General features: G+C 46.3%; 1 protein-coding gene across 1 annotated transcript in view; it reads right to left on the bottom strand.

The window, feature by feature from the left end:
- The window catches only part of SLC22A16 (solute carrier family 22 member 16), a gene marked incomplete at both ends in the record, with an annotated part of 38,857 nt that extends 14,897 nt beyond the window's left edge, over window positions 1-23,960 (bottom strand). Inside the window, 6 exons of the mRNA XM_080938206.1 lie at window positions 3,005-3,114; window positions 7,498-7,625; window positions 9,774-10,305; window positions 13,572-13,689; window positions 20,319-20,798; window positions 23,908-23,960. Of these exons, the coding sequence (XP_080794332.1) occupies window positions 3,005-3,114; window positions 7,498-7,625; window positions 9,774-10,305; window positions 13,572-13,689; window positions 20,319-20,798; window positions 23,908-23,960 (1,421 nt within the window). The remainder of the gene's footprint in view (window positions 1-3,004; window positions 3,115-7,497; window positions 7,626-9,773; window positions 10,306-13,571; window positions 13,690-20,318; window positions 20,799-23,907) is intronic.
- Window positions 23,961-24,459: the final 499 nt, after the last annotated feature.

Here is a 24,459-nt window from a genome sequence, read left to right on the forward strand (position 1 = left end):
AACCCTTGTCTTAAAGGACCACTGACAACAAAAAGTCAATTGTACTTCATCTTTTCCAGGTTGTTCACATTTGTAACTCAGCTATTAAAGCCTAATGCTCTTCTGAGAAAGAATTCGCAAATAAGCAGGTCTTAAGCTGTTTACAAAGCCTACAGAATCCATTAAAGATGCCTTGTATTAAAAATTTATATACTGGGTTTTTCTCCCCTTCTTTCTCCCTTTCCTCCCTTCCTCCAGCACCCTGCCATTTCCTTTTTTCCTTTTTTCCTTTCCTTTCTTTGCCCTGTCTGGCTTATTTTTGAGGACATGTACCTGTGGCTGTAAACCAACCAAATAAATTTAAAAAATGGTCTTTAAAAATTTCATCAATACCAACCAAACCAACATGGTTTGGTTGGATAGCCATGTTTTTGCATATAATATACATCCTCTCGACAGATACATATGCTACAAATAGATTTGGAACTAGGGGAGCCCACAGTTCCCTTCACCCTGACCCTGGACTGGGCAAAAAGCCATCCAAGTGCTCAGAGGCACCCAGAGGCCACAGCAAACCACGTGCCCCATTTTGCAGAGCATTCTCTTCTCTACTGGGACATCAGGGTGCCAGTCTGAGCTGACAAGTAAATGACCTCCCTCTGTGGTGTGTTACACAGTGTCCCCAACAACCCTTACACAATCTGCATTTCATCGTGTCAGCTGCTGAGCAGCTGCCCAAGGCTACCACTGTCCTGGTGTGGTCTGAAAGAGAGCCGATGCCCTGGTTTGTCTCCACGAGTGTTCTTGCACATTTCCACTGAAAGGAAGAAAGGACCAGAAATGGAGATCTGACTTTTTTTAACCTAATCTCATTTGAGTCTCAGCTCCACAATCTTTAGACTGGAGACTATTACCCACTTCAAAAGAATCATTTACACATACACACACACACACACACACACACACACTCACTCACTCACTCACTCACACTCACACACTCTCAAATACACACTCATACACACACTCACACACACATATCATACACACACACACACTCATACACACATACACACACACTCATACATACATACTCACATATACACACTCATACACACATATACTCATACACACAAACACACACACTCATACATACATACTCACATACACACACTCATACACACATATACTCATACACACAAACACACACACACTCACATACACACTCATACACACATACTCACATATACACACTCATACACACATACACTCATACACACAAACACACACACACTCATACACACACACACACACACACACACACACACACACACTGGGTGTCCTGGAAAAAGAGAAACCCTAATCTACACCTAGACAACTGGGATAGTGGACAGTTGTTTGGGGAAGCTAAGTAAGCAGTTGGCCAAGGTCTTTGCAAAAAGCTTAATGCAATGTTTGGTACCATTAACATTTTTTATAGGCTAAGAAATGGGCTCACTAAAAAATCCTGTTTTTCCTTAGAAAACAAAATCTTCTCCCAGGAATCATGATACATGCCTGAAATCCTAGCTTTCAGAGAAGCTAAGGCCAGAGGAACAGAAGTTTAAAGCATGTGTGGGACACAGTGCCAATTCAAGGCCAGCCTGGGCAATCTAGCAAGGCTTCGTCTCAAAATTAAAAGAATGGGGTGGGGGTGGTTATAGGCGTAGCTCAGTGGTAGAGTCCTGGCCTAGTCTGTGAGGCTCTGGATTTACAGGGAGGAAGGGGAGGAGGGAGAGAGAGAGGAAGTGGGAGGGTCAGTGGGGGGAACAACTGGATTGAGAGTAGTATTGAGTATGGAAGGTAACTTGGAGGATTTAGGAAGGGGCTGGCAACAGGAAATTATTCTAGATCTTTCTAGGAAAAACTGGGGCATGGGCCTTTCATGATATTGTTGTAACACTAATCAGTACTAAAACTTTGAAACTTAAGATTATTCTGTAAAACAAGAGGGGAAGTCCCAATCCAAACTGTCTGTGCAGTCTCTGGCCTCAGTCCAGACACAAGCGGCTGCAGTAGGGGATGTGGGAATCATAGGATGCTCTCATGCAGCAACCCAGACTTAAAGAAGACTCCAGAACATCACCCGAGCTTCCAAAGGGGCCTGTGCGCTTCACGTGGTACCCTCATGGGAAACGGTGCTAAGAGTCTTCAATGTGCTGGAAGAGCCCTGGGCTTCTGGGTTGCTGAGACCTCAAAGAAAGCAGGCGGCGGCAGCTCGGAATCACCTGTAAGCTTGTTTTAAACCCCGCTGCCCTCTTGGAGCATCTGCAGGTGTAGTGTGGAGACCCAGGACTGGGATTCTGTGTCAGATGCCTCAGAGTTTCTTACAGCCTGGGAATGTCCCTGATGAGGTAATCTCATGGAGCCAGGGACCTGTTGTCAGGGGTTAGACTGTGTCCCTTCAAAATGCAGATGTTCAAGTCTATGATACAATATCTTAGACTTGGGAGGTAGGGTCATTAAAGAAGAGATTATGTTAAAATAAGGGGTCCTAATTCAGTAAAACCGTTACCCCATAAGAAAGTGGAAAGCCAACCAGTGTCCACAGAACTTAGGCCTTGTGAATGCATGGTGACAAGGTCCCACAGGTCAGCCAAAAGTAGCCTCCAGTATCCTTCCCGTTGGATCTGAGACTCTGTGCCTACTCAACTATGACAACGTGTTTGTTGCGTGGCCTCTCCACCCTAGCAAATGCATATGTCCACCATCAGAACACCAAGAGACACACTTGAGAAAAACAGCTTTGTGTTACACATACAGGGAACTGGTGTTAGTTCAACAGTACCACCTCTAATCAACCCTTGGGTTTCCTGGCTAATGAGCTACAGACAGTGGCTTAGAGTCAAAAGTATCACCACCATGGGATGTTGTCAAATCTCAGAAATCTGGGGACCATCCATGGAAAGACCATATTTGTATTTAAAGACCAAATGACATGCGGGTAAAAAAAGCAACAGGAATCCAACAGAAAAATCAGAATCCTTACCTTATGATGGTTGGGTACAGCTCGGCCGTATACAGATAAACAAAGGCGAACACTGAACCTATGACAACTCTGACAACCAAAGCTGTCCCTCTTTTCAAAGCCTCGTAATCCTGTGGGGGGTGCGCGCACACACACAAAAAAGGGAAATATTAAATCATCAAAATCACTTAAAACGTTTTTTTTCTACCTGCACATTTGAGAACAAGGGTTCTAAACCTCCTGTCTGCATTTATCTTGTAAACTCTCCTCACGGGCTGTAAAAGCTTTATGTCTTTGTGGGACTTAGGGGGAAAGTTTTGAATGTGTCCTCCCCTAACTGAGGAAGGACTGAAAGTCGGTCAGGAGGAAGACTCAGTGGCACCCCACCTCCCCCGAGCAGCACCGGCTGCACCAGTCACTGGTAGACTGAAAAGAGCCCCTCAATGCAAAACATGCATTTGGAGAGAGCAAGCCAGGTTTGTAAACTGTCTCCAAACGCAATCCTGTCAAAGTGTCTACTGGTTTTTGCTTGGTGATTGACACATCACCACTGTCAGTGTCCCCAACCCACCGTCTGCCGTCTCTAAAGTGTTCCGCTCTGAGGATGGCTCGGGAGGACATTTCCTCCCTCCCCTCATCTGGGAGGAACGTATCCAGGCTCACTGGGTTAGACCACTTGATGCTCTTGCAGAGAACCTGGATTATGATTCCCAGCATTCACATAGCAACCTGCAGCCATCTGCAACTCCAGTCCCTGGGGATCAGACGCCCTCTTCTAGGTTCTCAGAGGACCAGGCATAACATGGTTCCCAGAAATACCCACAAGCACGACATCTTTACAAATAAAATACAACAATAAAAAAATAATAATGGCAGTCCTTGGAGCCCCTAACTCTAGCCAGACAACCAGTACACCACACAACTTGCTCTGAGCATATAGCTCAGTCATAAGATTTTGGGGTACCTCTTGAAACTGCTCGTGTCACTGTTAACACATACAGTGTTTGCTGAATGAACTGCTTTGCTTGTGTTTTTCCAGTGCTAGAGAGTGTACACTTGGATCCCACATGCCAAAGAAGCACAAAACCACTGAGCTACAGGTCCAGCCCCAGGAAGTGTGAATAAGATAATAATAATAATTTTTCACTATGTTGACATGATATCTGAAGCTGTGAGTTGCTGCTCTATGTCTAGAAGTTTCCAGCGGCCACTCTGCTTTCTTCTCTCCCGCTAAAATATGTAAAGTTCTTATGATTCTGCTAGATGCAGACGGAGCTGTCATTAAAGCCACCCCGCCACCTTTTAAAAGACCTGGATAAACTCCTCGGGCTGGCAGAGACTTCGCTGCCCTGCATAGTTTGATTTATACTAACTGTGTGCCAATCATTTGGAAATTTGGTGATGTAAAACATTTGGTTCACCAGCCCTGATAATTAGGTAGTGTTGCCATTAAAGGATGTCACTTATAACATAAATTAACTTTCAAGCAATATGCAAACGTTAGCCTGCTTTGCTCTAACGTTGGTGCCCTAGCATTTAGTAAAGGTAATGGTTGAAGAAAATGACACAAACTATTCTAAGATACAGCTATAGTAAGTACCGTTTCCAAATGAGGATTAAAATGCAGGCTCAGGTAGCATTTGGGTGGGGAGTTTTCTAGATACCATGATTATATGTGCTGTGGTTCACCAAACTCAGCAGTGGAAACAGTTTCTGTGGTATAAAGGGGCACTTCTCATCAAGAAGCTACATTTTAAAAACAAGGTTCTCTGCCATCTCCTGTAGCCAGGGAAGGCCGCGAGTAGAGGGAGTAAGACCCCAACCCAGCCACACAAGTCTTTGACCTATAGTTTGTTCTGCCTCCAGAGTGTTCGGGGACCAGAGCCTAGCAGAATCATCAACAAAGAGACCAGAGGGACTTCAATCAGCAATTGATGGGAACAGATGCCGAGTCCCACAGCCAAATATTTGGGCTGAACTTGGGAAGTCCTGCAGAGGAGAAAGAGGAAGGATCAAAGGAACCAGAGAGGTCAGGGACACTGGCATGAGAATACCCCATGACCAGGACTCATGGGGGCTCACAGAGACCAAGGAGTCTGCAGGGGTCTGACCTAGGTCCTCTGCGTATATATTATGGCTGGGTAGGTTGGTGCACTTTAGAGGACCCTGGTGGTGGGGGTAGGGCTCTTTTGCCCACTTGTGGGACCCTTTTCCTCTTACTGGGCCACCTCATCCAGACATGACATCCTGGCGTGTGCCTGGTCTTACGGTAGCTTATTATGCAGAGTTTGGTTGATGTCCCTAGGAGGCCTGTTCTTTTCTAAGGGGAGGTGAATCTGGGAGACAAGGGAGAGAAACTGCAGTCAGGATGTAATATATGAGAGAAGAAAGTTTTAAAAAAACGTTTAATTAAAAAAAAGCAAGGTTCTTGGAGCTGGAGAGGTGGCTCTCGCATAGGACCCAAGTTCAAGACCCAGCACTATCAGATGGCTCACAACAGCCTACAGCTTTGGCTTTGGGGGACCCATGTCTCTAGCTCCCACAGGTACTGTGCACATGCCTGCCCATGTGTACATACATACACATAATAAAATATAAAGTTTTATATGTGTTTCTCAGAAGATTAACGTATACTGTATTCAGTGTACACTATGCATTCTACTAGCCGACTGTGGGAAAGGCAGAAACTATCTCAACATTTGACTTGTCATGTTTTTATATTATTCAGATGCACTTGTGCCTCCTTTATTCGGGTTTAGCCTGTACCTTTAGTCCAGATCCCTCAGCCCAAACAAAGCTCTATACCCCCCACCCCTGCAGCTCTTTCTGGACAGAGTTAAAAATTAGTCCGTGCTGCGGCTGTGGCTGCGGCTTTCAGGTCAGTTCGTGACGCTTGGCTTCCCAGTGTTCTCTGTCACACAGACTCTGCTGAGCTAAACCATGTGGTGTGAAACTGCCCTGCATAGAGGTTCCGAAAGTCAGATGTTTCTTTGTTCGGGAGAACAGTCCAGAGGTTTCTAGAATGGTGTTGGTGTGGCTCCATGAAGCGCTCTCTCTGCAGAGGCTCCTCTGGCTCCCTCAGCCCTCTCACGGCCCGAGCTCCTCCTCCCTGCCCCTCTCATGAGTGCAATTAGTGAAGGTCATCTCTAGGACGACCTTTAAGGCCCCTTCACAGTTACAACTCCACACAGTGTACAGCTGCTGCCTGATGCACCAGCCCCCATCCTGAGCCTGATTGTGGCACTGAGGATCATTCTCCTCATGTGTCACTCCCTTACCCACTGTGTGACATCCTCCGAGGTTTGCTCAACACTAACTGTGCGTCACCTCTGAGAGATGCAACCCCCCCAGACCCTGTCTCTCTCCTCTCTCTCTCTACTTCTCACTTCACACAAGCATGCAGTCACTCTCCTCCCTTCAACCTGTTATTGTTATTATTATTGTTGTTAATTATTGTTATTGTTGTTAATTATTATTATCATCATCATCGTCGTCGTCACATCATCATTATTATTAATTTCACTCCAGAAACTTGACTTGTCGGGTCAGTCTGGGCTGAGTGAGTGACGCCCTGCAGTGGCTGCAGATGGTGTGGCTCAGTGGTTACAGTGCAGGAAGCTCTGAGGTTCAGTCTCAAGCAGCAGCGAGGCCGAGCATGATGGCTTAAGCCTGTGACCCCGACACTTAGGAGGACGGAAGGATCAGAAGTTCAAGGCAAACCCTTGAACTCATGAGTTTTGAGACCAACTGGAGCTACATGAAACCCTGTTTCAAAGAAACAGAGCTCCAGAACCACTGGCAGATGTGATCAACTCCCGTTACAGGAAACTGTCGCGTTTCTAAAATACAGTATGTGCCATCTTTGGCATGTGGTCTTTTAAATGTATATGTAAACTTTTGCATATATCCCATATGCATTATACATGTACTGTCATATATCCATGTATATTAATATATCCCATATATCATATATAATATCATATATCCATGTGTATTAATATATCCCATATATATTGTATATAATATCATATATCCATGTGTATTAATATATACCGTATATATTGTATATATAATATTATATATCCATGTATATTTATATATATATATATATCCCATATGTATCTTTTTTCACAGTGAACACAATATTTGTATAAAAGTAAAAGAATGTGTTTTTTAAGAAGACACCTTTGCAGATGATGTTGGTGTACGCCTTTAATCCCAGCACTTGGGAGGTAAAAGCAGGCAGATTTCTGTGAGTTCAAGGCCAGCCTGGTCTACAGAGTGAGTTCTAGGACTGCCAGGGACACACAGAGAAACCCTGTCTCAAAAAGGAGGAAGAGGAGGAGGAGGAAGGGGAGGAGGAACAGGACAGAAAGAGGAGGAGGGGGAGAGGTCATCTTTAAATATCGTCTATAAACTCTGTCTACATATCTGAATTGGTCTCCGTACAAGGCACTAAAAGTCTTTCCATGAACCTGCTACAGCCATTCCGTAAAGAAAACAAACAGACTCACCGAGGGTGTCACCAAGTAGATCACACAGGTGAGCGAGGACAGCAAAAGGAAGATGAACATGGTCTTCCTTCTTCCCACCCGCTGCAACCAGATGCACAAAAAGACGTAGGCAGGGATTTCCACAGCACCTGCCAGTGACCCAAAGAGCACTCTGTGAGACCGATGCCCAGACCCACGGCCGCCCCAGGCGTCAGCCCAGCACCCAGGAGGGGCGGGCAGCCCAGCACCCAGGAGGGGCCGGCAGCCCAGCACCCAGGAGGGGCCGGCAGCCCAGCACCCAGGAGGGGCCGGCAGCCCAGCACCCAGGAGGGGCGGGCAGCCCAGCACCCAGGAGGGGCGGGCAGCCCAGCACCCAGGAGGGGCGGGCAGCCCACGCCACGCTGCCCCGCACCTGTTGGGGAAAGGACTGGCTGAGCCTCGGTATGATTCGCTGTGTTTTAACTTAGTGGGGTGTTTCCCGTGCGGCCACTAGTCTGACAAAATCCACCAAAACCCTTTCCACCATCCTGGGAGCCTAGCTCTCTAGGACCCACCATGTTGCATAGAGATCTGGCCTCTGAGTGGATGAATTAAATGCAGAAAACAGGATTTCCTGTGCTTGGCCATAGTTTATGTGAGACCTCAGCCACCGCCACCAAGCTAACTGCATTTAACCACCCTGATTTCTTTCTCCAGTCATAAAAGTTGTGTGGTGCGAGTGTCACGTAGTTGTTGGCACAATCAAAGCAGTCCACCATAGACAAACCCACGCCAACATTTCCCTCATCCTAAAAAATCGTCGGCATTACCACCAGTCATGAAAAAAGGTCAAGAGCCTTTGTATTTTAAACACTGCTGTCTCCTACTTCAAAACTGTTATTTTGTAGCACAATAAACTGCTGATCTTAAAAACAGTGTGATTTAGTTTTTGATAAAAATTAAAGTCGTAAGTTTCTAACTAAAGTCATAACTTCAAAATTAAGTGCGTTAACTAGTAACACCCAGTTAATAGATTTTTTTAAAAGATGGGTTCCTATACATCCCCAGACTTGCCTCAAACTCACTGTTTAGCCAAGGATGAACGTGAGCTCAAAGTGTTGATCCCCCAGCCTCCCCTTCCCGAGGACTGAGACGAGACTAAAAGCCAAAGCTTGACTCGTAGACCCAAAACACGGAACTCTGTGATGTGGCAGGATCCAGGAGCACCCCAGCCTCCTCTGGGTACACTGTACCCCACCTGCTTCTGCTGACATTTGCTGCAGTTCCAGAAAGAACTCCATCATTTCCCAAACTGGCTGTATAGACGAGGGGTGGGCATTTCTTACAGGCGTGTAACAGAAATGCACTCCTTAAGTGATTTTTCCCGTAATCCTTACAGAGTGGTAAAAAAATAGATGTGTATCTTGATGAGAAAGTATGATGTCAACATAAATATATGCAAAAACAAGGTCTCTCTGAGGGTGATATAAAAACACAGCAGCCCACACAGAGACAACAGGCTCAGACCAGATAAGGAATACAAATTCCTACCATCTACCTGCAATCTCAGCCCGCCCACTTGGCCCACATTTGGTTATCCTGGGACTTACAATCTGCTTTATCTAAAGTCATTCTAACTTTTACTAAAAGTAAACAAACATGACAATGTAAATAAAATTTACATGAGGGACAGGAGAGATGGTTCAGTGGTTAAGAGCACTGACTGCTCTTCCACGGTCCTGAGTTCAATTTCCAGCAACCACATGGTGGCTCACAACCATCGGTAATGGGATCCGATGCCCTCTTCTGGCATATCTGAAGACAGCTACAGTGTACTCACATACATTAAATAAATATTTTTTTAAAAAAACAACAAATAATAGTTGCATATTATTTTTTACACATTTTAATATTTTAAGGCATATTATATCCAAAGAAAATCATCTTACCCAGAACAGTGTGTCATGAAAGGACCTCATTCATGCCAGGGAATATATGTGCACTGACAGAGACGCTGAGTATGAACAAGCCACACAGTCTACAAGTCACCCACTGGGAGTAACTGTGGGTTAGGAATTGAGAAAGGAGAGAAGCAAGGAAAATGGGGAAGGAGAAGGAAGAGAAGGAGAAAGAGAGGAGGAGGAGAAGGCAGCCTTGTAACTCTTGTCCTTTTTCAGACGAACGTGACACACGTCCTATTAAGTAGTGCAACACTAAGGTCACACTCACCAGTGTGACTTTGCTAGCTCTAAGAGATAATCGGAATAAGGCAGACACTTGACTTCAAGGGCCGTAGGTACAGACGTATTTGTGCTTACCCACTAGGAAGAGGTACAGGGGCTCATTTTCTTTTCTTCGAATAGCCTCCAAACCAAATAAGTAGTATCCCAGATTCGCCGTGAACCAATCCAACCACATGATGAGGGTCATTTTCGTGATATCCTGGTTACGAAACAGATCTGCTAGGCTTGTCTTCCTGACACCCCTCTGGCTTTTATCATGGGACCTCGTCACATCGAGCGATAAGAGTTCTACCAGGTCACAGGAGCTGGACTCATTCCACACGGCCATGGCGTCCACTATACTTTGTGCTTCTTTGTATCGTCCCTCTGACAGAAGCCAGAAGGGCGTCTCCGGAAGCATCCAGCAGCACAGGATGAAGGGGGAAGTCACTATGCACAGGATGATCTGATAAACCCACCACGTCTTTACCAAATAGCTTACCAAAGCCACCAGCATTACCCCAATAGCAAAACAGGTATTCAGATGCATAGATGCCCACATGCGGGACTTCCTGCCGATGAACTCCATCACATAGACAAAGACCACCACAAAATAGCCAGTTGCGGCCTGGAAGACAAAGGCAAGGAAACTCAGTAACGATGGTACAATTATGAAGGTGGGGTCTGAGCTCTCTGCAAATCCATTTCGGCACGAAATCATCTTTCTTCCTTCAGCAGGTCCTTTTTATCTCTCCCCGCACTCCCTACCTGGGTTGTAAACTTCAGAGACTATTTATGATAAAAGTATTAGATGCCACTTGGCTTAATTTATAATAAAGTTCCATTATAAAGGGATATTCTCGGTTTCTTATCTGACTTGTCAATTAGGGTCAGGACTTTATGGAGATTAATGGGGGGAAAGGGGTAGACTCAGTTAAAACCTTATTTTAACAGGCAGTAACCACAAAAATAAACAGATTGAATTTGATCAACCGTTCTAGCAACAGAGTATAAAGAACACCTTTAGAATTGGAGCAAATGTGTGTGGATCACATTTCTGGCAAAGGATTATACAGAGAACTCCTAAAGCAAAACAAAACAGAAAGAAAACCCACTTCCGTTCAGAAATGCACAAATGGCGTAAGTAGACACTTCCAAAAAGTTATTGGCATTGCTATTTCGTAGCTACGGACCAGATCTGTGGTGACATGACACCTCACACTCATTAAGGTAGGGCCTCGGCGCTGGAGGGACACTCAGCAGTTAAGAGCACTGTACTCTCTTATGGAAGACAGGCTTTGACTCCCAGCGTCTACAAGGCAGTACCCCATCAGTCAACTCCAGTTTGATGGGACTCTAATGCCCTCTTCTGGCCTCTGTGGGTATTGCACACATGTGGTACACAGATTTAAGACACCATAGACACAAAATAAAAACAAAAATATTTTTCAAAGACGGATGCTAAAAGAAAAAAAAAAACAATGCTGGGAGATGTAGAAAACTTGGAGTTCTTATATGCCACTAATAGGAGTGTAAAATGGTACAGCCTCTGTGGGAAACAGTATGACGATTCCTCAACAAAAAAAAAAAAAGAAAGAAAGAAAGAAAGAAAGAAAAAAAAAAAAAGAAACTCAAGATGGAGCATTTCCACTCCTGACCTACAGAGGGAGCTCCAGGACAGCCAGGGCTACACAGAGAAACCCTGTCTCTAAAAACAAAAAGCAAGCAAGCAAATGAACAAACAAAGATGGGTTTCACAAAGTGAAATAAGAAAGCTATCCTGTAGCTAGTAGTAAACCTCACAGAACACCCTGGTTTTGAGGGGCTACAGGGAAGAGGAAGAGCAAAGAATTTTGCTCTTGTGAATGACAAGCTTTGCGAGATGTAACTTGCTGCAGTAGAAATTGGTAATCTTTTCATTTTGTTATTGTTGTTTTATTTGTTTATTTATTGCTACATAGCCCAGGCTAGCGTCCAACTTTCAGTCTTCCTGTTCAGTGCTAAAAGTATAGCCTTTACTATCACCCCTGGCTAAAATATGCCTAACTTTAATTTAGCAAAACTCAGATCATTAAAAACAGTGTGTCCTGTTGGAATAAACAATGATCAAATCAGTTGATAGGTTCTAGGTGGTCATGGTGTTACATGCCTTTCATCCTAGCACTGAGGAGGAAGAGAGAGGCAGATCTCTGTGGGTTCAAGCTAGGGCTGCATTGGAAGAGACTCCACTATCAAAAACTGAATAAAACCATCACAGGTTATCACCTGAGCAGTGCTGCAGACAGTAAGGTTTTCCTCACAACAAAAACAGTGACGTTAGTGGGTTTGTGAGCACACTGGCTGATGCCTGTCAGTCTGCATGAGCCAGAGTCATCAGAGAGGAAGCAGAGGAAACCCCTCAATGAAATCCAGGTGGAAGCCGTCGATGGGGAAGGGCTCAGCCCATGGTGGGTGGAGCCAACCCTAGGCCAGTGGTCCTGGGCTCTATAAGAAAGTAGACTCAGGGGCTAGAGATGCCTCAGGGGTGAAGAGCACTGACTGCTCTTCCAGATGCCCTGGGTTCAATTTCCAGCAACCACATGGTGGCTCACACCCATCTCTAATGGGATCTGATGCCCTCTTCTGGTGTGTCTGAAGACAGCGACCATGTACATAAAATAAAGAAATTAATCTTTTAATAAGAAGAGAAGGAAAGAAAGCAGGCTCAGCAAGCCATGGGAAGGAAGGCGGTAAGCAGCACCCTCCATGGCCTCTGCATCAGCTCCTGCCTCCAGGTTCCTGCCCTGACTTCCTTTGGTGCTGAACAGCAATGCGGAACTGTAACCCTTTCCTCCCCATCTTGCTTTTTTTTGGTCATGGTGTTTCATTGCAGCAATAGTAACCCTAATAAAGACTGTTAGGGTTTCTGATTTAGTTTGGGTTTTTTGTTTTGTTTTGGGTTTTTGGGGGGGGGTGTTTTGTTTTGTTTTGTTTAGGGTAGAAGTGGTTTGTTTTGTCTTTTGATGCAAGGTTACAGTTCATTTTAACAGGCTGGTCATGGTGGCAGGAACTTAAAAAGCTAGTCACATCACACCTACAGGCAGGAGCTGAAGAAGAATGGGGACAAGTACATTTACTTACTTGCTATCAGCTTTAATTGTCAACTTGACAGGGTCCCGGGTCACTTAGGAAGAGTCTCAATAAGGGCTGGTTTGCCTGAAGGCCTAATGATTAGGTTTTGATTGTGTTCATTGGTGTGGGGAGACCCATCCTAAAAGTGGTGGCACCATTCCCTCCGCTAGGGTCCTGGACTGAAGGAAAGAGAAGATGTGTAGGTATTGCTTTCAGTGATGTTGCTTGATGTGAGTTTCTGTCACTGTGGGAGTTCACACTGAATCCACTGACAATCCAGACAGGTGTGGCTGTCTGAAGTTTGTAGACTATAAACTGTGGCTCAAAGGGGCTAACCTGTGCTCAAAGGGAGGAGAGATGGTATTCACTCTCACTCCGATTCATGGAGTTAGATTCACCCCTGCGCTCTATAATCCACACGAGCCTTCTGGCTCTTTCTCATTCTGCAGTCATTATATAAGGAAATGCCCTTTACCTGTCAGGTGTGAGCATACAGACGGACTGATGACTCACTCAGGAATAAAATATTTCTTTCCTAACACAGGGTAAAGGCCATGCACGAGGCAGAATCAAACGAAGGATTGGTAAGCAGCAATCTTTTCATTTTAATGCGTGCCACTGTGAATATAGGCACTGATATTCACACAAAGTCTTCTGCAAATCCACAAAGGCTGATCAGCCAGCCCATGGTATATTCTGGTAGATTCTAAACAGATAAAAACCAAACCAGCAGAAAAACAAAACTAAAGAAGCTAGACTTAACATGCAGTATCTACAACTCACCATTGCAAGGAAAAAGCGTGCGGCCATGAAGCTGAAATAATCAAAGATAAATATGGATGCTATTCCAAAGAAGAACACATTGATGCTCGTGCACCACAGGGCCACGCGCCTTCCAAACCTGAAAAAGAAGGACAGTAGGAAACTTCTGGGGTGGCTGCCCTACCCATGGTTTGCTCAGCCTGCTTTCTTCGAGAACCTAGGACCACCTGCCTGGGGATGGCACTGCCTACAATGGGCTGTGCCCTCCCACATCAATCTCTAATTAAGAAAATGCCCTACAGCCAGATGTTACAGAGGCATCTTCCCTCCTATCAGATAACTCTAGCTTGTATCAAGTTGACATAAAACTAGCCAGGACAACTGACCCCGTGTCCACTCGACACACAAATACATCACTTGTGCGTCCCTAAAGACAGGAATGGCTGAAGTCAGACTCAGGGACTTTCCAGTCATCCCAAGGCTGTGAGATATAGCCACCTGGCCCTCTAGGAAGCCCTACATAGGGTCCTGACGCATGTCATAATAAGCTCATGCTCAAAACACCCAATTCTGAGAAACAAAACAAGGAGGAAAACCCACAGAATTTGCTAGCTGACAGCCACAAGGTCTCATGGAAAAGACCCAAATATACATCAGCAGCCTAAACCCCTTTATCCAATGAATCCAGAAGTCACTGTAACCCACCCATGAGATGCCACCACCCCATGTTGTTGCTGAAATCTGCCCTCAGAACTGTATAAAAATTGTGTACTTTGAAATCTTGAGGTTGTCTCTGTCCCGCTTGCAGAGTGACCCCAGTGCACTGGACTTATCAGTTAAACCTTTTGCCTATTGCATCGATCTCAGTCTCTGTGTCTCTGCGGGAGTAGACACCCTGATCATTGGGCCATACGGGTCCAACACACTAAGCCACAACCCTTTCTTTCTGTGTTTATCCCCAAGACCTCATATTAATATGAACAATCACAACATAAAATATTCCAAACTTTTAAAAATTCAGTCTCTTCAAAATCTAAAGCCTTTTTAAAATTCCAAGTCTCTCATCTGTGGGAAGAACCAGGGCACAGTCACAATCAAATCAAAGTGAAACCAAATTTGAACAATTGTAAATGACTCAAATGTCCACTAACCTGGGATTTATTCTCAGTCTTCTGGGGATCACTTCTCTAGCTCCTCCCTCTGTAACACTGTCTGTCTTCTAAGCTCTAACTGCCCCCATTCTGTTGTTCCTGCTGTACTTGGTGGTCTTCCCGGGGTACTGGCATCTCCAAAATGCTGGGGTCTCTGCTGCAGCTGGGTTCACCAGTAGCCTCTCACAGGCTTTCTTTATGGTGCCAAGCCTCAACTTCTGTGCATGACCCCTTCAATCCAGGGCCTTTAACCACAACTGAGGCTGTACCTTCACCAGTGGCCTTCCATGGCCTCTCACAGTGCTAAGCCTCAGCTGCCCCCATGACCCCTTCATGCCTTTAAAGCCAGTACCACCTGGGTGACTCTTACACATAACCAAGTCCAGCTGCAGCATGAGGCACAACCTTGAACACCTCTGGAACACAGCTTTGGTGTACTGACTCTCAAAAAACACTTCCCAGAAGATTTCACCTCAACAAAGCTGATCTCTTCTTAACCACTGCTAAATTCTTAGTCCCAGCCAACCAGCATAAAGATTCCCAACAACACCAAGGTTTCCTTGTAGTAGTTCTAGTGTCTTTCTAACCACTCCAGCTGACCAGAACCACAGCATCTTAATTCAAAAATAACAAACAGCCCTAACACGACACAGTCTTCATTTTATTACCTTTATTTTCTTATAGTCCAGTCATTACCTGACCCCCAGTTTACCCTCCCACAGTTCCTCCTCCCCACTGTCTCTAAGAGGATGTCCCCACCTCCCACCCCCAATCCCCTAACCCCCATCCCCAGCCAGTCCTCTCCACTCCCTGGGGCCTCAAGTCTCTTGAGGGTTAGCCTTGTCTTCTCCCACTGAGGCTAGCCCAGGTGGTCCTCTGCTGTGCATGTCTGGGCCTCGAACCAGCTCGTGGATGTTGCCTGGTTGGTGGCTTAGTGGCTTAGAGATCTCAGGGGTCTGAGTTAGTTGAGAATGCTAGTTTTCCTATGAAGTCGCCTTCCTCCTCAGCTTCTTCCAGCCTTTCCCTAATTCAACCACAGGAGTCCCCAACTTCAGTCAATGGTTGGGTGTAAGTATCTGTGTCTGTCTCAGTCAGGTATTGTTGGACCTCTCAGAGGGCAGCCATGTTAGACTCCTGCTGCTAAGCACACCTAGCATGGCAGCAGTAGTAGTGTGTCAGGCCTCGGAGCCTTCCCTTGAGATGGATCCCAAGTCAAATGTTGAGATAGTTTCTGCCTTTCCCACAGTCGGCTAGTAGAATGCATAGTGTACGCTGAATACAGTATACGTTAATCTTCGGAGAAACTTACACATAAAATTTTATATTTTATTATGTGTATGTATGTACACATGGGCAGGCATGTGCACAGTACCTGTGGGAGCTAGAGACATGGGTTCCCTGAAGCCAAAGCTGTAGGCTGTTGTGAGCCATCTGATAGTGCTGGGTCTTGAACTTGGGTCCTATGCGAGAGCCACCTCTCCAGCTCCAAGAACCTTGCTTTTTTTTTTTTTAATTAAAAGTTTTTTTTTTAACTTTCTTCTCTCATACATTACATCCTGACTGCAGTTTCCCTCCCTTGTCTCCCACCAGTCTCTCCCTCCCACCTTCCCTCCACTTGATGCCCCGTCTTTCTGCTGGAGGTGGACTCTGAGTTCTCTCTCCCCACTGTTGGGCATCTCATCCCTTTGAGTCCTGAGAGTCTCTCACCTCCCGGGTCTCTGGTACTTCCTAGAGGTCTCCACCCACTCACCCAGGTTGCCTATTTCCATTCATTCTGCTGGCCCTCGGGGCTCCTCTCCCGCACCACCCATACCTGACCATGTTCTGCTCTCCACTCCCTCTCCCCTCTCCCACCCAGATACCTCCCTCCCTCTGTCTCCCATAATTGCTATCTTCTCTCTCCCTAGTAGGACTGAGGCATCCTCACTTGAGTCCTTTGGCTTGTTAACCTTGAGTTCTGTGGACTGTATCCTGGGTATTCTGTAATATTTTGGCTATATCCATGTGTGGTGAGTTCATACCACGCATGTCCTTTTGGGTCTCAGTTACCTCACTCAGGATGATGTTTTCTAGTTCCATCCATCTGCCTGTAAAACATATGATGTCCTTGTTCTTAATAGCTGAATAGTACTCCATTGTAAATAAACCACACTTTCTATATCCATTCTTCTGTTGTGGGGCATGTGGGTTGTTTCCGGCTTCTGGTCATTAAAGACAAGACGGCTATGAACATAGTGGAACATGTGTCCCTGTGGTATGGTGAGGCATCTTTTGGATATATACCCAAGAGTGGTATAGCTGGGTCTTGAGGTAGATCTAATTTCAGTTTTCTGAGGAACCTCCGGATCGATTTCCAGAGTGGCTGTACCCGTTTGCACTTCTACCAACAATGGAGAATTGTTCCTCTCTCTTCATATCCTCGCCAGCATCTGCTGTCACCTGAGTTTTTTATCTTAGCCATTCTGATTGGTGTGAGGTGGGAATCTCAGGGTAGTTTTGATTTGCATTCCCCTGGTGACTAAGGACTTTGAACATTTCTTAAAGTGCTTCTCAACCATTCAAGATTCCTCTGTTGTGAATTCCAACAGTCTTCAAACGGCACTAACCCCACCTTCTTCATCTGCATCACCCTCAATGTTCTTATCTTCCAAGCTCCTACAGAATAGCTCAGCAAGCACTGAACACTTCAATGGCTTCTCCTGCACAAAGTTCCAAAGTTCTTCCATAATCCTCCCCAAAACAACATGGTCGAATGGGCTACAGTAATATCCCACAGTCCTGGTACCAACTTGTCTTAGAGCTTCTAGGGATTCAATTAATGATGGAAAAGCAAGTTGGGGAGGAGGGGTTTATTTGGCTTTTACACTTCCACATCGTAGTTCATTATCACAGGAAGCCAGTACAGGAGCTCAACTAGAGCAGGAACTTGGAGGCGGAGCTGGTGCAGAGGCCATGGGGTAGGGAGGGTGCTGTTTACTGGCTTTCTCTTCATGCATTGCTCAGCCTGCTTTCTTATTGTACCCAGGACCACATGCCCAAGGATGGCACCACCCACAGTGGGCTGGGCTCTCCTGCTGTCCATCACTAGGAAAATGCCCATAGTCAGACCTTAGGGGTCTTTTCTCAGTTGAGGTTCTCTCCTTTCAGATAACTCCAGCTTATGTCAATTGACCTAACCTGCCCTGCATGGTCTTCCTTGGGCTTCTCAGCTTCCACACACATCGTTTGGGGGTGTTTCCCCACCCTATCTGAGATGTGGACACCACCAGAAACTATTTTAACTATTGCTGATGATGCCCTTCTGCCGCACCAGTGTTCTCTGGGTGACCACAGACCACCAAAGAGGGAGCCCTTCAGCTTCCTGTCCTGACCACTAGTCTGCACAGCCTGCACCCACCCACCTCCTCTAAGACCTTACTGTACACGACTCTCTTTTTCCCCCTCCTAACTCCTTCCTTAGAGCTTCAGTCTCATCCACCTCAGTGATTACATGTCATGGAGAAATGGATCTTCAGCCATCCTGTGTTTACTTCCTCCACAGATGTAACAAGTAGGTGACACCACGTGTTATCATTACCTTCCACGTGTCTACATGTCTCCCAGCCCCAGTCACCCCTCCCCGGACATCTCCATGGCTACAGGTGCTATTCATTGTGAATATCTGTCGTCCAGGAATATTGCTATTTTGTTCAAAGCGTCTGTTCCGTTAGAGTCCCCATGTGGTCCAGCAAATCCTACTTCCTCCCTCTTCCTCCAACCCCACCCACCTGGGAAACCTCCAAGTAGAAAAGGCTCCCAAAAGGTCCAGCCCCACGCTCCTGACATTCCTGACAGTGTCTCAACCCATCTTCTGAAGTCATAAGCCACACACACACTCACACACACACTCACACACACATACACACTCACACACACTCACACACACATACACACTCACACACACTCACACACACCTACACACTCACACACACTCACACACACATACACACTCACACACATACACACTCACATACACACTCACACACACACATACACACTCACACACACACACATATACACTTACACACACTCACATACACACTCACACACACTCACACACACACTCACACACACACACACACAGAGTGGGGGGCATGCCAGCCTTCCTGCACCCTTACTCATTACTCTATCACACTGGTAGTTGCTCCCCAACCCAGCGCTTCAACTGGCCTTTCTCACCTCACACCACCACACTAACCACATTCCCCCAAACGAAGCCAGAACTGTCCCTGCGTCTGTATCTGGTCATTCATTTCCTTTCTCCATTCCTGACATTCCAACCTCCCTCGAATTCACCAGACGAAAGGGAAGGAACTTAATTTGCTTTGAGCTGGCATCTTCTGTTCTCTGACACACGTTTCTAAGCATTCCATGTGCAGAGCAAAGGGACTTGGGAACACGCTGAGTTCTGGCACTGAGCACTGAGCACATTTCAACAACAACAACAAAAATGCTTAGACAATCATTGTGCACCCATCTGCCAGATGAAAACAGCACGTGTGAGCATATGTAACAATACAATCCGTAATGTCCCGGCATGACAAACCCACGTCACTTCACACACACTCCACAGCTGTCCCCGAGAGGTCCGATGTCAGCTTGCTGTCTTTGAGTCCCCAGTGCTTAAAACATAACCTCACAGCTGTTAAGACTAAACATCTCGTCTCTGTTAGCAGAGACACTTGAAAGGGTGGTCTGTGTCTACTCCAACATAAAATTCTCTCTATTTTACAGTTCTGCGTTTATTTTAATGTGAACACTTAAAAGTGTGGCTGTTCTATGCCGTGCCTGACAGGCTGCACTCCAGAACGCATGTTGAAATGCAGTCCCCAAAATGCCCTCCATGGCCATGTCCTGAAGACCCCCCACCTCCTGAATGGAATCACAGCCTTATAACGGGGCTCAAGATCAAGAGAAGAATCCTCCAGCCCCACCCCCATGCCTTCTTCTGTGTAAGATTGTATTAATCTCTGGAGGCCACAGCAATGACACGCCATCTCGGAATCCGAGAGCAGGCCTCAGCAGCTATGGGTCTGGCTGCCTCCTCTTATCTCAGAGCTCCCGGGCCTTGGGAGTGAGAAATAAATCCCTCTCCTGTAAAGCTGCCAGCGTACGGCATTCTTGCTATGGCGGCACAGAGACTCTAACAAGCCAGCTAAGCAGGGTTTCCTTTACAGATAGTATAGCCTAGGGCCACCCGTCTCCACAACCAAGTCTATTTACAGAAAAAAATACCAAATGGTTTCTTCTGTGTGACTCTTTTCAAGACGGCTTCAGGATGAATGGATTCATGGGGCATCGTTTATAACCTAGCACTCTGAAGCGGATGAATCTGTTTTCCCAACAAGCACAGCTAATCGGCAGTCCAAACCACATCAAAGCCCAGGCGGGCTGCTCAGTCTGTAGTCTGGCCACTGTGCTTCCCTGTATGCCTGACTGATGGTCAGCAGGAGGGGACCCGTTAGGGAGGGGATATGAAATAACCGGGGCTTTGGACATAACGCTCTGCCCTCCAGGGAACCCAGACAGAAAGTTGAATCCTACACCACGCAACGGGGCTAAATATTGCATTTTTTACCTGTCAGAAAGGTAGCTAAAAATAATTGCTCCCAGCAGCATGCCAAATATAAACATGGGCTGGATCATGCTTGCGTACCATTTCTGATCACAGACCAGGTTGAAATTTCTCACCACAGAATTCCTCCATTTGCTTTGGTCATATACGTAGCCATCGGAGCAAGGACTGTCACGCTTAGAGCCAGTGTACTCATAGCCCACGTGTGACGTGTTCTCCCTCCGTGTCCTGCTACATCTGGTGAGCTCCCAGATTTCCCCATCCTGTAGCTCCACCATAATGTGATCTCTGTGCTCTGGAGACCGCAGGGCCAATATGTCCTCCAACCTCCAAGCAGACACGTTGTGGAAAATAGCCTTCCGCACCATGCCTGGGGGCATACACGCGTGCTCCGGGATGATTGACATGAACACAGAAGACAGATAGTGCATACCACAAGAAATGCTTTGGTAAGCACATATAAGGTACAGGACTATCTGGAACCTGTAAAAAGAAGAAAAGCCTAGTTACTGTTTCTGGCCTATTGATGGGAAAAGAACACAAGTAAATATGAAAAGCTTCCATCCGATTGACCTTAATACACTTAATATAGATAGGTAATTTCAGAAATAATTACAGGTGCTTCTCTCATGTGTGTGATATATGTGTGTATGCATGTGTGTGGGATATGTGTGTGCATGTGTGTGTGTTTTCAAGTACATTCACTAAGTTTTAGTTCCACACTTATCTCATTAAGTGATTCCAACATACAAGTGTGCAAGCTAGTTCAAGTTTATTGAACAAACAACCTTTGCCCAGCAAGTCATCAGAAAGTCAGTTTAACTTAAAAAAATTTTTATATTTACTATTTTTTTAAAAATCCATGAGAATATCTCTACTTTTCAACAAACGATTAGAGCACTGAGTGTCATCATTTACCCTTGAAAGTAATAAAACCAGACTCTCAGCATGACTAGAAGTCAGCAGCAAGTTTGTTCATTCTGCCAAATCCTTGACAGGAAAAGATTCTGATGTCCTGTAACCCAGTGACCTCTAGACCTCTAACTGCAAAACACTGAGAGGCTGGCACTGCCAGCAGACAACTGGGTAAAGTTACAGGCAACACATACTGCCTGGGAGATGCGGAATCCCGTGGTGTGAGGTTTTTACTCAGAGCTGCAGTGTACAGTCTAGTGTGCGTCATTTGGAAATACGAAATCTCAACTGAGAAAACGCCAACATCTTGGCCTTTATACATGTCTATGGTGAGTTCTTTTAATTTGACTAACATGGGAGAGCCCCCTCACTGCAGGCCACTCCACTCCTAGACAGGTGGTCCTGGAGGTATGTAAGAAAGCAGGCTGAGCAAGCCATAGAAGAGCAAGCCAGCGAGCAGCACCCCTCCATGGGCTCTGCTGTCAGTGCCAGTCTCTGGGTTCCTGCCTTGAGTTCTTGGCTTCCTTCAGTGAACTATGACCCAAGCAAGATATGCCACACAAGCACAAGGACCCGAGTTCAGATCCCCAGCTCCCACTTGATAAGCCAGGTGAGCCAGCAAGTACCTATATTATCAGTGTTGGTGGGGTAAGCAGAGCATCCCTGAGGCTGTGCTGGCCACGCCCAGTCTCTAAGTAAGCTCCAGATTCCGTGACAGTCCCTAGTTTGAAAAATACGAAGGAGGAGCTGGAGAGACAGCTCAGAAGGTCTTACAGTCACACAAAAATACCAGAGTTCTTCATCCCACTACCCATGTCAGACAGCTAGTAGATGTCATTACCTCAAGCTCCAAAGGAATATGTCAGCCACTCTGACCTTGGTGTGTACACATGCACATGCACACACGAATGCACACACTCACACACACACATGTGCATATACATATAAATATAATTAAAATTTTAAAATAATAAAATGGACAGCAACCAAGAAAGACACCCAATAGATGACCTCTGGCTTCTACATGCCCATGAATGTACACATGCAAACACATACATATTCACATACAAAATAAAACTAACTCAAAAGCAACAAAAGGACCAACAAGAACAAATGGGAAAAACCTGGGTGGCATCTCCAGTCACGCTGACCTCACTTCCTGCTGGGAGCATTGGGCCCTTCCCTCTAACAAGCTGCTTCCCAGATCCACCCTCTGCACCCTGCTCACATCGTGGGGACTCGGGAAACCAGAACAAGCTGGGCCATATCACTAGCTGGCGAGACTTTTACATTCATCACTGTGGCTAACTACAAGTCATTTCTGCAAACACATTGGTCCCTTCTCCCTCCCAGGGAGCAGTGTCTGACATTAGGGACAATGGGGAACAGCTGCTGGGGAAGGGGTGGGGTTGCTGGGGACAGTGGCATGGCTCTGCATGGCCCCTGAGTAACCCAGCAGTGCGGATTCATTCTGAACAGTCTTCTGCAGTCCACACTGGCCTAGGACTCACTGTAGAGGCCAGACTGGCCTTAAGCCCTCAGCAGTCTCCTGCCTCAGACTCCCAAGTGCCAGGATTATAAACACTAGCCACCATGCCTGGCTATTGAGTGATTTCTAACCTCAAACTGTAACTCAACACTAACTTCTATTTTTGCTTTAGTTAGCCGCTTAAATACAAGGAGAAAAATGAAACATTTGTTACCATCTGCCTTGCAGAAAAGTGTCTGTAGAAACCTTGGGTAACCTTTTCTTTTTATTGTTTCTTTTCTTTTTAACCTTTATTTTATGTGAATGGGTATTCTGCTTACATGGTGTCTGTATACCACACGCATGTTGTATCCCCTGAGATCTGAGGCTGCCATGTAGGTGCTGGGAATTGAACTTAAGACTTCTGGAAGAGCAACCAGTGCTCTTAACCTTGAGCCATCTCTCCAGCACTCCAACCGTTTTTGTAAAAGGTATCTTCCTGTGTAGCCCAGGCTGGCCTGGAACTTCTTGTCACCTTCCCAGAACTAGGACTACATATGTGGACCACTTCTAACCATAACATGTATTTCTACAGTTATTGGTAAACATCCAAGGTACATTGTTAACCCAATTGTACAGATGGGGAGGTGGTAAATGAAACATTCAGGCCCGTTACAGTTCACATGTGAGAGCTGATCTCTTCATCCCTGTTAGTCTCCTGTGGGTCCAATTCTCAGCCACTCAAACAAGGATTCCAACGTGTCTTTTGCAGTGGGCATCAAATTAAGGGATGTGTGCACACGATGGGGATCTATATGAAAAGAAAGGCTAACCATCAGCCAAGAAAACCTGCCGGGTGAGCACCGGAAAAGGACACTGTTGGGCTGGCAGGCTTTTCTTATCTGTGACCGTGTCTTCCAGTACTGTTTCTTTTCCCCAGTTGGCGGTCTAGAGAGCACCCCAAGTCCCAACTGCCCGGAAGGGGCGGGACTACTGCCTGCACCCGCCAAGTCCAAGCAGATCCCAGTGCCTCCTGTGGCCAGAGGCCAAAAGGACAAGCCATGGGTTGTTGGCCAGAATTCTGTATGCATTGGGCAAATAGGGGATTGAGAAGCTGTGGAACCCATCCCAACCGACAGAAACAGACGCCTCGGCGCCCCGATCGCGTGCCGCCCGGCTCTGGCTCCATGTCCTCTTCTGCCTCCCTACCTGCCGAAGTGTCCCACGTGGTCAAAAATCAGCTCCACGTTGCAGGACTCCATGTCAGAGTGGCAGAACCGAGTGCCCTGGACTAGGAGCACTGCACCGCGCCCTGGGGTGCCCCTGCCGGGGAGACCTCTCACCTTCCTTCCCAGCAGCCCAAGCGTCTCACGTGCTCCATCGCACGTGCATCAACCCCTGCTGGGTGCTTTTCCACACCCTCCTCGCTGCTCCCAGGACCCCACGATCCAGTGAGGCGCCAGCACTTCTAGAAAGTTTAGGAAATGCAGAGCCTTCGGAAACACCCCACCTTCAGCAGGACACGCCCTTGCTCCCTAAACTTTCATGCCTATGAATCTACTGTGTGGTGGGTTTTAAGTACACATTTTAAATAAACATTTGTTATTCCATTCCCAGAGATTCAGCAGTCCTCAAGTGGAATCAGGAATGATTTTTTTGTTGTTTCGGGGGTGGAGGTTTGTAGGTCTGTTTGTGTTGTATTGTGTCATTTTCTGATAGTGCCTGGCTATGTAGCCGAGCTGGCCTGCCCAGGAGCCTCCT

The sequence above is a fragment of the Micromys minutus genome (assembly GCF_963924665.1).
Source record: "Micromys minutus genome assembly, chromosome: 25".
NCBI lineage: Eukaryota > Metazoa > Chordata > Mammalia > Rodentia > Muridae > Micromys > Micromys minutus.